At 42.6% G+C, this 12,467-nt stretch overlaps 1 protein-coding gene across 5 annotated transcripts in view; it reads right to left on the minus strand.

Annotated features, from left to right (window-relative positions):
* The window catches only part of RNF32 (ring finger protein 32), a 42,924-nt gene that overhangs the window by 14,500 nt on the left and 15,957 nt on the right, over nucleotides 1-12,467 (minus strand). For all 5 annotated transcript variants that reach the window (XM_056519577.1, XM_056519574.1, XM_056519575.1 and 2 more), the window contains exons 4-7: nucleotides 7,649-7,791; nucleotides 4,486-4,518; nucleotides 2,459-2,583; nucleotides 594-702 (exon numbers count right to left, since the gene is read on the minus strand). In XM_056519577.1, coding sequence (XP_056375552.1) covers nucleotides 594-702; nucleotides 2,459-2,583; nucleotides 4,486-4,518; nucleotides 7,649-7,791 — 410 coding nt within the window. The remainder of the gene's footprint in view (nucleotides 1-593; nucleotides 703-2,458; nucleotides 2,584-4,485; nucleotides 4,519-7,648; nucleotides 7,792-12,467) is intronic.

Consider the following 12,467-nt stretch of genomic DNA (forward strand, 5'->3'; position numbering starts at 1 on the left):
AGCACACCGGGGAGGGGGTGAGCTGAGAACGGTTCATCAACGTTAAAGCCACGAACCAAGGATTCTCAACAGAACATTAAACAAACCATCAACCTGGCTCCATAAGCTTGCCTTCTTTAGAAAGGAGAGACAGAGACAGAGAGAGACAGAGACAGACAGAGACAGAGAGAGAGAGATCTAAAAAAAAATGTGCCAGCGCAAGTATTGAAATGGAGCAGAGAGTTCCCGTCCGTGTAGTGTCAGCAGATCCCAGTCACTGGTTATTTGAGCCTGTATTCTCTGAATGTATTAAAGGAAAATGCTGCGGCATTATCCCTCAGTACCTGATGACATCATCATAATACAATATACAAGACACACGATGATCTGGGCACAGCAGTAGTGTAACGTGAACGCTTTCATTCCTTCCCTCTTAGAACATAATAAACCTATTAGCCTGACAGACATTTTATGAGGAAACGGGGAGACTGGAGATTTGCAGTTCATTTATTGAAATGCGGTGAAGTAAACTCTTCTAACCCATTGCTTCCTAATTCCAGAATGATCTATCATTACAGTCCAATCATTTCTTACAACATAAAATGAACGGGTACCTTCTCCTCAAAGAACTTCTTCCGTAACTTGGGGTCTTGGGGAGGTGTTGTTTGCCTAAAGTGTTTGTACCATTTCCGCACTATGTATCCCCTCCAGCAAGACTGTATCCTGAGGAAGAAAAGAAATAACCTGAATAACGAGGCCGGATGTATTAGAAAAGCACACGGGTTATTAAATATGGTGCTGTCATATATTTCTACTATTGTTTATTAGTGTGTGATAATACATCAGCTATTTGTTCATCACTAGAATATATGATAAACTTGAAGACATCTTTTCTCAAAAGTCTACAATGAAGGATTTAGAAAAGAAATTCCTTGATTTAAAGTTCACTTAAATTTTAAAGGGGTACTCCGCTGCTCAGCGTTTGGAACAAACTGAGCCCCTTTAAATACATTATTTTTATTTTTAATTCTCAGAGAGTCAATGTACAAACAATAATTCATCATGAGGACATTAGGGCACCCCAGTATCCCTTACAGGTAGGGATCGACCGATATCAATTTTTTAGGGCCGATACCGATAATCTGTGGAGGTTAGGGCTGATAGCCGATAACTTATACCGGAATATCGGTACAAGTTATCAGCTATTTATTCCCCCCCCCACCCCCCACCCACCCCGGCAACACCGCTGCAGATCATTGATTTAAAGTGGGCGCTTTAAATCAATGAACTGCAGCGGCTTTTGCGGTGCCAGAGACCACCACCGCCACCCGCTTCTCTCCCCCTGCCTGTCCTGGGGTCCTCCTGAGTCCTACCTCCACCACCGCACCACACCGCACCCCCCACCACCACCGCCCCGGCCAGAGACCGCCGCTGCCCCATTGCCTCCTCCATCCCCGGTTTTATAATTACCTGTTCCCGGGGCCTGGGGTCCGCGCTAGTTTTGGCTTCGGCGGCGTCCCCCTGAGCTGTCACTGTGCGCACTGATGGTGACGTCGCGTTGAGGACGTCTCTCGTCATTTCACAGCACAGTGTAACACAGGACTCCGCAGGAGCCAGAAGTAGCGCGGACCCTGGGAACAGGTAATTATAAAACCGGGGATGGGGGAGGCAATGGGGCAGTGGCGGCAGCGGTCTCTGGCTGGGGCGGGGCGGTGGGGTGTGCGCTGCGGTGTGGGGGGGGGGTCGGTGCAGGGGGCGGGGCATTATCGGATTATCGGCAAGGTAATTGCCGATACGGATAACGTCCTAAAACGTGAATATCGGCCGATAATATCGGCCAAACCGATAATCGGTTGATCCCTACTTACAGGGATACACATTTTCCCAGTAGAAGCTGCTTCTGTAGAGAAATGTGTGACCACCACAGCTATCATAAGGTGGGCCTAGGGCCAGTCTATCCGTATTTTGTTTGAGAAGGGGTTGTCCAGATTGGTCAGGTCCAATAGAATGGTCAGTTTATTAACATAGCTCACCGCAGCATGAAACAGCTGCCAGGTGGCACTTGAGACACAGTTTTCTTCCTTCTGGAGGAGAGCTAATTTGCATATTCTCAGGAACAATTGTCTTTAAGGGTAGGGTAGGTGTTGTATTTTTCTGCAAATTTGCTGCTGCATATTTTCCTACCCATTGAAGTCAATGGGAAGAAAAATCAGTTGCAGAAAATATGCAGCAAATTACAGCACAGGTGACCTTACTCTAAGACTCCATATACTAGCTGGCACCCCTAAGGAGAACCAGTACCTAATTCATTAAAGAAACATGGATCCCAGTGGCACAAACGCAGATTCATGACAAAACAAGAACATTTAGGAGCAATCTCAATCCCAAAGAGCTTAATGAAATCATTTGAAGGCTCTGTTGATGTACAAAATAAAAAAATCTCATATAAATGATAACACTTCTAGGAACACAGCCTTACCTGGTGGCACATTTTCCTCTGAACTGCTGAGCCGCATCATGTATTACTCTGGTCTGATACTGGTTCCGTCTACACATCGGGCATGTTTTTCGCCCAGTGAATTTCTCATATGCTTCCAAACATGTCTGGGAAAAAATAGCTTTTACATATTACCTTCTTCTATCATATGCGTGACACAAGAGTACTCCCTAAGGAGGCTCCGACCTTACTATTCCCTTTCACAATAGATACGACACAAATGTCTCATATACTTTATTGTACTCACATATGGAATTACAGGGTCTGGGCCATCAGCTGACTATAAAAGGACCAGGCCAATTTTATTTTTGCGGTTTCTTTTTTTCCTCCTCGCCTTCTAAAATCAATAGCTCTTTTATATTTCCATCTACAGACCCATATAAGGGCTTGTTTTTTGCGTGACCAATTGTACTTTGTAATGAAACCTCTCATTTTACCAAAAAATGTACGGCGAACCCAAAGAATTCTTTTTTTTTTTAGTGAGGAAATTTAAATGAAAACCACAATTTTGCACATTTTGGAGGGTTTTGTTTTCACACTGTACACTTTACCGTGAAAATGACACGTGCTCTTTATTCTGTGGGTCAATACAATTAAAAGGATACCCATGGCTAGATACTTTTATATTTTTGTACCGCTTAAAAAAAAAAAAATGTCGAACTTTTTGTACAAAATCAGTAATATAAAATATCGCGCTATTTTGACCACCTATAACTTTTTCATTTTTCAGTATATAGGGCGGTATGAGGGCTCATTTTCTTGAACCATCATCTGTACTTTTTATTGATACCACATTTGCATATATAAAACTTTTAGATCATTTTTTATAATTTCTTTTTGGAATAAAATGTGACAAAAAAAGCAGCATTTTTTTTTTACTTTATATTTTACTTTTTCAACTTTTTTATTAACACTTTTTATGTCCCCATAGGGAACTATCTATAGCAATGATTTGATTGCTAATACTGTTCAGTGCTATGCATAGGACATAGCACTGATCAGTATGATCGGCTATCTCCTGCTCTGGTCTGCTCGATCTCAGACCAGAGCAGGAGATGCCGGGAGATGGACGGAGGCAGGTGAGGGGACCTCTGGCCGCCATTACAGTTGATCGGATCCCTGCGGCAGCGCTGCGGGCGATCCGATCATCTATTTTAACATGCGCATTGCCGCAGATGCCGTGATCTGTATTGGTAGAAAGGGGGGGGGAGAGACCGGAAGGCGGCGCCTCGTGCGTTACCCTAGATAGAGGGAGGGGGGATTTTCCCTTGCGGGAAGGGGTTGCAGGCTCTATAAATTAGCCGCTCACCTTGAGCATATAGGAAATATGCATATCACCCTGTATGGGGGTATTAAAGATGGTGTGGATCTGTTCAGCCCAAAGGTCCCAGGTGCAGCCGGATGGTGTCCTGTAGATAAACTGGATACAAATAAGAAAAAACTACCTTGGCAGCAGGCGCTCAGGATCCCAAAGGAAGTGGTCACACTTAGGTCATAAAGTGGCAAAGTGCAGCAACTTTATTTGATGTACAGCAATAGAACAATGACGCGTTTCGGGGTGAAACTACCCCTTCATCAGATTGATGTACTACAGTCAATCTGATGAAGGGGTAGTTTCACCCCGAAACGTGTCATTGTTCTATTGCTGTACATCAAATAAAGTTGCTGCACTTTGCCACTTTATGACCTAAGTGTGACCACTTCCTTTGGGATCCTGAGCGCCTGATGCCAAGGTCGTTTTTTTCTTATTTGTATCCAGTGATCTGTATTGATCATGGCATCTAAGGGGTTAATGGCAGACATCCGCGCAATCGCGGAAGTCGGCCATTACCGGCGGGTCCCTGGCTGCTGATAGCTCCGATGCTCGCGGTCATACACAGGACATAAATGTACATCCTGGTGCGCTAAGTACCTCCACACCAGGAGACACATTTACGTCCGTGGTCTTTAAGGGGTTAAAATTTTAATTATCATAAATATAATAATTCATGTTAAAACCATTCACTTACCCTGTGAAATACATGAGAACAAGAAAGCAGAACCTGTAAAACAAGCAGCACAGACAAATATCAGTATCAATACTATGAAGATTACCATAGATTACTATAAATTACAGCTGATTGTAAATGTATTCCCTTATGTTTTAATTGGGATTCTTACAATATGCTTTGTATGCCCTTATGGCATTGACGGGACTGTCCTCAAAAAGAAGCCTGCACAATGAAGAAGCGCCTAATCTATACATTGGTCCCCAGACATACGATCATTTCAACATACGATGCTGCTGTGTGTCGGGGCCATTCCACAAACGGCTATCCGACAGCGCTGACTGCTTCAGCAGCCGATGGATAGCCATTAAATATGCCCCGTTCTGCCTGACTGAGGAGTAGCTGTTACTCACTGTTCCCTGTCCTCCCAGGGCTGCCGCTGCTGCCTCCTGGGGGAGGGCTCACCGGAGCCTCCGCTGCAGGTTGGCTTGTGTGGCTGCCCCGATACTTACGGGGGCGGAAATAGAGAGGAAAGCAGTCATTTTCCACTGGATCATGTGCGGGATCACATGTGAGGACACTGGCGGCTTCTGATTGCAGCGCCGTTTCCTTGTAGTAGTGTCGGCTCTGTACGGAAGAGGGGACAGCTGCTGAAGTTATGGGCAAACGTCTACTGATGATCCCTGTGCCCACTGACCACCTCCTGGCACAATCCATGGGAGCTCCATGCAGTGATCCGGGCCTGGGCACTCACTGACAGCGGCTGGATGGGTGCATGCGGCCAATGACAGCCCTGGCTGCCCCAGGAAGGAGGCTTCCATGAAAATACTCCTGATGTATAATTCCAACATAGGCTCCAAACTTAAAGGGGTACTCCGCTGCTCAGTGTTTGGAACAAACTGTTCTGAACGCTGCAGCCGGCACAGGGAGCTTGTGACGTCATAGCTCCTGCCCCCTCAATGCAAGTCTATGGGAGGGGGCGTGACAGCATTCAGGGGGTGGGGCGTGACGTCATGAGGGGGAGGGGCTATGATGTCACGAGCTCCCGATGCTGGCCCCAGAGTTCGGAACAGTTTGTTCCAAATGCCGAGCAGCGGAGTACCCCTTTAATGTGAACAAAACTTTAAAGAGTAAAGCATTTACAACTTCCATATACCTTAATATGGCATAGGGACAACTCTTTTGGCATGGTATATGCCTAGCCCTTGTAATAGAAAGTGTCTGTCAATTATATCTTCCTTCTTATCCTCCTGCTTTTTAATACTCAACATAGAGAAAATGGAATTTATTATCTTGCCCCCCCCCCCCCCCCCGGTCCCTCCAAACCATCAATTTTAAACTGTTTACCGTGACCTACAAGGATGTCAACAACCTGTCCCCTCTGTACATCTCTGGCCTGATCTCCCGATACACCCTCTATCGTAATCTTTGTTTCTCTCAAGATCTCTCTGCCTGTGCTATCCCCTTCCCGCACCTCACACAACCATCTCCCATGCTTCCCCCATACACAGGAACACGCCGAATACCCCGTCCCATCTGGCTCTCAGCCACTTTAAAGACCTTCCCTAACTTCTTATAGACAACCAGCTGTCTTCCTCACCTACTGATTTTCTCTCTCTTTGTTGGATAACAAGCTTTTTCTATGATAAGGAAGAAGGGGTAAAGGAACCCTGTGATTGGTAATAAAGTTATACACCATTATCCACCGGGGTTCCTTAGCCAATCAGCTCACACTCAAAGTGTTGCAATATAAAAGGGCTGTAATCTATTTTGGGGTATGATTTTCTTCTGTGGAGCTGTTTCTCTGCATGTAAGAGAACATACACCTGTATACATGTGCACTAAAGGGGTATTCCAGGAATTTTTTTATTTGACTAGAATACAGGGGCTGTAAAGTTAGTGTAGTTCATAATATAGTGTCTGTACCTGTGTGTGACTGTTTTCTCACAATGCTTCTGTGATTTTCACCCGACTATTTATTTTTAACAGCATTCAAAATGACTGTTGTCTCAGATTTTTCCCAGCTTGCAATACGGCCGAGACCTGACCTTACTATTCAGCTGATGACAGGGAGCCTGTCTGCTCCAATGGGTGGAGGGATCAATCTGCAACTAATGCAACAGCTGTAGGCACCCTGATTGAAAACCACAGGTCTTTGAATGGATGCAGCTCATTTATGTTTCAATGGGTGGGGTGGCTGATGTGTGGGAGGGAGGAAAATGGAATTGTGGGATTTGTAGTCAAAAAAAGAAAAGTCAAACAGGAAATACAAGTTCACAAAAAGCTAGCTACAGTGTTGTGGTAATCTCACAACATAGCCATTTAGCCCCAAGACAAGCGCGGATCCTTCCTAAGCATGTCCATTATTGCCTGCCAGGTATGTACTAAAATCACCTTATGGTGGATAACCCCTTTAAATCTGTCTGCTAATAAACACGGCTGGAGTTGACTGATCACAGGGAAAAATAGATCCTAACAAATCCCTTGCAGGCAGGGCCCTCTCTCCTATATCAGTCTGCCATTTACTTAGTATCATATTCATTGTACTTGCATTTCTTATGTATTTTAAAGGGGTACTCCACTGGAAAACATTTATTTTTTATTTTAAATCTCCTGGTGCCAGAAAGTTAAACAGATTTTTAAATTACTTCTATTAAAAAATCTTAATCCTTCCAGTATTTATCAGCTGCTGTATGATCCACAGGAAGTTCTTTTCTTTTTGAATTTATTTTCTGTCTGACCACAGTGCTCTCCGCTAACACCTCTGTCCATTTTAGGAACTGTCCAGAGTAGGAGCAAATCCCCATTGAAAACTTATCCTGCTCTGGACAGTTCTTAGAATGGCCAGAGATGTCAGCAGAGAGCACTGTGGTCAGGCAGAAAAGAGCTTCCTGTGGATCATAACAGCAGCTGATCAGTACTGGAAGGATTAAGATTTTTTAATAGAAGTAATTTACAAATCTATTTAATTTTCTGCCACCAGTTGATTTAAAAAAAAAAAAAAAAAAAAAAAAAAACAACGTTTTCCAGTGGAGTACCCCTTTAACTCCTACCATATGTATAGAGCCCTGAAACCAAGGGCGCTATAAAAAAATAAAAAATATAATAAAATATTATATATATATATATATATATATATATATATATATATATCTCATTATAATAATTTTAATAACTACTGTACCTGTGGGTGCAGTTTAAATTCTTCTTTACATATGACACATGGCTGTAGGGAGTCGCCTTGTTCCACTGACCTCTGTTTCACTTTAAACCACTCATCCTTGGTTAGGGGCAGCGCTGGAGCCTCCACAATTCCAAGTCTCTGAGCTTTAACCAAAGACAAACTGTTATCATGGGTAGCAGTGTAATGGGGTAACTTGTGGGGGTATTAGTATCAGTACCCGGGTATATGCTCTTGTCAATACCATCTGCTAATGTGGTGTCCCGGTACCGTATTGCATACCGTACTTGTATGGTGGTCCCCAAAGTCAGAGTTACTATGTTCAGGTAGGGTCCCCCAGGTGGGACAGCCCCTAGTCGCCTCTCCTTATGTAATTTTATAATGTTTAAATGTGTATATTTAATATAATGTATATTAGTATGCTTACCTTGTTAGCGTCGCAGGACCTTCAGTCATGTGACTATGTTAATTCCTCTATGGTATGTTGGAGAACCTTTGGAGGTCCTTGGGTCACGTGATTACCCATAGCTCTATGTAAAGATAATTGACAGAAGTATTTGACCAATCAGCTTATGGCCAGCCCCTGCCCATATAAGGGGACTGCAGCCAATGATCGCTCTCTTGGGTTGCTGCTCTTGTGGATGCCGGACTATCAGGACGGATCTGCGCAACTTACAAAGACAAGCTAGGCCTGAAACCTGCCGGCCTCAGCGTGAACTCAAAACGTGAGTCTTAAACTGAATCCCCGCTAAAGCTAGCGTGACTATTGGACCTCAACTAAATCCCCTAAATCCAGCGGAACAGCGCATATCAGTCTACGGACTCTAAAACGCTTAAGGTCCCAACCACTGTCAATCTCTAAGAGATTTTGCATGTACAGAGACTGTTCTGGTTATAAAGCTTGCATAAAATCTTCAGTAAAAGTTCCGACAAGTTTCAGCAAACTCTCCGGTTGTGGACATTCAATTATTTCATACCTCCCTATCGCTTTTGGGAAGGGCGGCGGTAGGACAAGCATTACAGAGGTGCCCTCAACCTGGCGTCACGAATAGAAAGGGTTAACCAGACACCATTTAGTTACCACACAGCTACACCCCATATACCCTACACCCCCAAGCTACCATACTAACATAAAACCTATAGCAGTGATGTCCAAACTGTGTCCCTCCACATGTTGCAAAACTACAACTCCCAGCATGCCCGGACAGCCGTTGGCTGTCCGGGCATGCTGGGAGTTGTAGTTTTGCAACAACAGGAGGGCCACAGTTTGGACACCACTGACCTATAGGAAGGCATTTATGAACTGTTTCCCCTATGTTCAGACATGGTAGGAACCTGCCATGATGTCTACAGGATTGTAGCGTGTATTTTATTTTGTCTTGGTTAACCCCGCGTGTACAGCCGACGCTCTGCTAATTATTTTTATGCCTTCACCGCTGACACCTTTAGTGACTGACTGGTAATGACAGCTACATGGTGTAAAGAATACATCTAGAGGGCAAGTCTCCCGAGTCCTCTTTTGTCCTGTCAATCATTACAATGGGTAAAGACATCATACCCGTAATCAATCAGTCACATGGAGAGCGTTATGAATTGAGTCATTCAGAGAAAGAAACCATTGCTTCTCCAGCTCAGAACAAATCCGGGGACTAACTTAAGCCACTGTATGACATTAATCAATGTCAGAGGCCGCCTATTACTGTGCAGAATGATATACATGAAAGCCATACAGCACCCATGATGAATGAAGAGCAGCAGGCTCTACCTCCCTCCGCTGCCATGTTAGGGGATTAGACGTTCTAATAGGGAGGACACACAATGCTAGCATAGCCATCTTCTATCTCACTGTGGTTTTTAGCATCGTGCAGCCGTCAAAGTCAATTAGGAGAAAAACGAAATTTACCTAGATTATAATGTTTACCGTAAGCATTCATAGGACCACAACATCCTAATAAAGTGCGTCATACATGTCTATGTTATCCTTATATAGATGCTGCATAGAACAAGCAGTGATAGGTATTTAATAGGAGTTTAATGCAGGGAACAGGTTAAATCTATACTAAGCAAAAAAACAAAAGAAAAAAAAACCAGTATCTAGAGCTAAAAGGGTACTTCGCTAATAAACAAACATTCTTTTTTTATTTTATTTTTTTTATTTTTTAATCAGCTGGTACCAGAAAGTTAAATAGATTTGTAAATTACTTCTATTTATAAATCTTAATCCTTCCAGTACTTATGAGCTTCTGAAGTTTAGGGTGTTCTTTTCTGCTGCAGACGTTGAGCTGTTCTTTCCGGTCTGACCACAGTGCTCTCTGCTGACACCTCTGTCCGTGTCAGGAACTGTCCAGAGCAGAAGCAAATCCCCATAGCAAACCTATCCTGCTCTGGACAGTTTCTAACACGGACAGAGGTGTCAGAAGAGAGAACTGTGGTCAGACAGAAAAGAAATTCAAAAAGAAAATAACTTCCTCTGTGGCATACAGCAGCTGATAAGTACTGGATTAAGATTTTTTTTTAAAGATTTTTAAATAGAAGTCATTTACAAATCTGTTTAACTTTCTGGCACCAGTTGATTTAAAAGAAAAAATATATATATTCCACCGGAGTACCCCTTTAAGCTGTCTTCACGTGTTTAGGTAAAGTCAGCGCTCGGTTCTTTCTATGCGCTGGCTCTTCCATAACTCTCAATGACTTGGAAAGAGAAGTCTCATAGCAGGTGAGGGTCCCAGGGTTAGGCATGCTGTGGATATAGACAAATCATTAAAAGGGAGTATCCTAATGACACCTGTCCATTTGCCCTGTTAGGTCAAAGGTTAGTGCTGTGGCCCCTTTACTGTCGTTCTGTGCAGAGCTGAGTGGCCGGGAACGCTGCTGTGCAGGAAAAAAACAGATTTACTATAAAATGATTGTATCTTTTGAAAATCAAATGTGTATGGGAGCCACGCCACTGTCACCCAATTGCATTTGTTAATGAAAACAGAGATTGGGCGTGTTGGGCTTGGATCCTTTTGTTCTGCCGGTTGTCAAAGACAATAATACATATGAATGCCAGGACAGCGGCTGCTACCTCCGGCTGGTTCCCTGAACCGTCTGGAGGTCCGGATGACTGGTGGCCGCGATCTGGATTTGGACCTCGGTCTTCCAGTTGAGTACCACTGCCCTATCCTTTGGATAGGGGATAAGATGTATTTGGCCTGAATACCCCTTTAACATCATTTAAAAGTACAAAGTAAAGATGTTATGACCTGTACTTCAAGTTCAGCTTATTGGTCGCACATGCTCAGTTGCAACTAGAGACGTAAATTTTCCGGAAATTTTGAACCAGGCTCCAGAATTGTTATTTTATGGAGAACACAAACCTTTCCTAAAACAGACAGATCAGGACAGCAGGTCCCGGTTAAACTAGGATTGGCTTAGTACTGACGGCAGGGAAGAAAATAACATCTTGGCAGTATTCATAATTGATCACCCCTTAGGGGAGACTGTGGTATTAAGTATATTTTTTCCGTATTTATGACCTTAATGTGACTTCGAGACCCTTTATATAAATTGTATGTTAAGAAATAACCCACTATATGTTTCTCTCTTCAAATATCTACTGAGCTTATGTAGCTTACAATAGATGAAAACATTTGTACCTGCAAACATCTGTCTCGGCAAGTACAAGTTTAAAGCCCGATTTCCTTTTGTCATTTTGGGAGAAGTAATTAAGTTGTCATCATTATTCACAAAGTTACCGGAATGATATAAAACACTGGAACTTTACTAACACAGTATTTCTATGGGAAAGAACTGAAATATTTACATTAAGGTTGAATGGATCTTTTAGTAATCTGGTGACATTGACAAGTTATTAAAGGGGTAATCTCCTGGAAAACATTTTTATTTTTTTTATATATCAGCTGTTGTATGCTCCACAGGAAGTTCTTTCTTTTTTTTTTATTTCCTTTTCTGCCTGACCACAGTGCTCTCTGCTGACACCTCTGTCCATGTCAGGAACTGTCCAGAGCAGGATAGGTTTGCTATGTGGATTTGTTCCTACTCTGGACAGTTCCTGACATGGACAGAGGTGTCAGCAGAGAGCACTGTGGTCAGACAGAAAAGAAATTCAAAAAGAAAAGACCTTCCTGTGGAACATACAGCAGCTGATAAGTACTGGAAGGGTTAAGATTTTTAAATAGAAGTCATTTACAAATGTGTTTGACTTTCTGGCACCAGTTGATTTAAAAATAATTTTTTCCAGTGGAGTACCCCTTTAAGGGTTTTGCTTGCTCACTATAGGCTTACTATTTACTAATATTGATAGCGATAATACTGGCAGCAGTAGAACAAATGTGTCTGTTACTGTACAGATAAGCTGACTATGTAAAAAGGGGAAGTAGTCACACAGGTATATCATATAAACTACTTGTCTGTCTGTTTAAAGTTTAGGATCACTAAGAAATTTCCTTATTTTTATATAAAAAGAAAAGAAAATCACTATTGTTTAATTAAAGGGGTTATCCATTATATATATATATATATATATATATATATATATATATATATATATATCTCAACTGGTTCCAGAAAGTTAAACAGATTTGTAAATTACTTCTATTAAAAAATCTTAATCCTTTCAGTACTTATGAGCTTCTGAAGTTAAGGTTGTTCTTTTCTTTCTAAGTCCTCTCTGATGACACATGTCTCGGGAAACGCCCAGTTTAGAAGCAAATTCCCATAGTAAACCTCTTCTAAACTGGGCGTTTCCCGAGACAGGTGTGATCAGAGAGCACTTAGACAGAAAAGAACAACCTAAACTTCAGAAGCTCATAAGTACTGA

This window comes from Hyla sarda, chromosome 5 (genome assembly GCF_029499605.1).
Source record: "Hyla sarda isolate aHylSar1 chromosome 5, aHylSar1.hap1, whole genome shotgun sequence".
In the NCBI taxonomy this organism is placed as follows: domain Eukaryota; kingdom Metazoa; phylum Chordata; class Amphibia; order Anura; family Hylidae; genus Hyla; species Hyla sarda.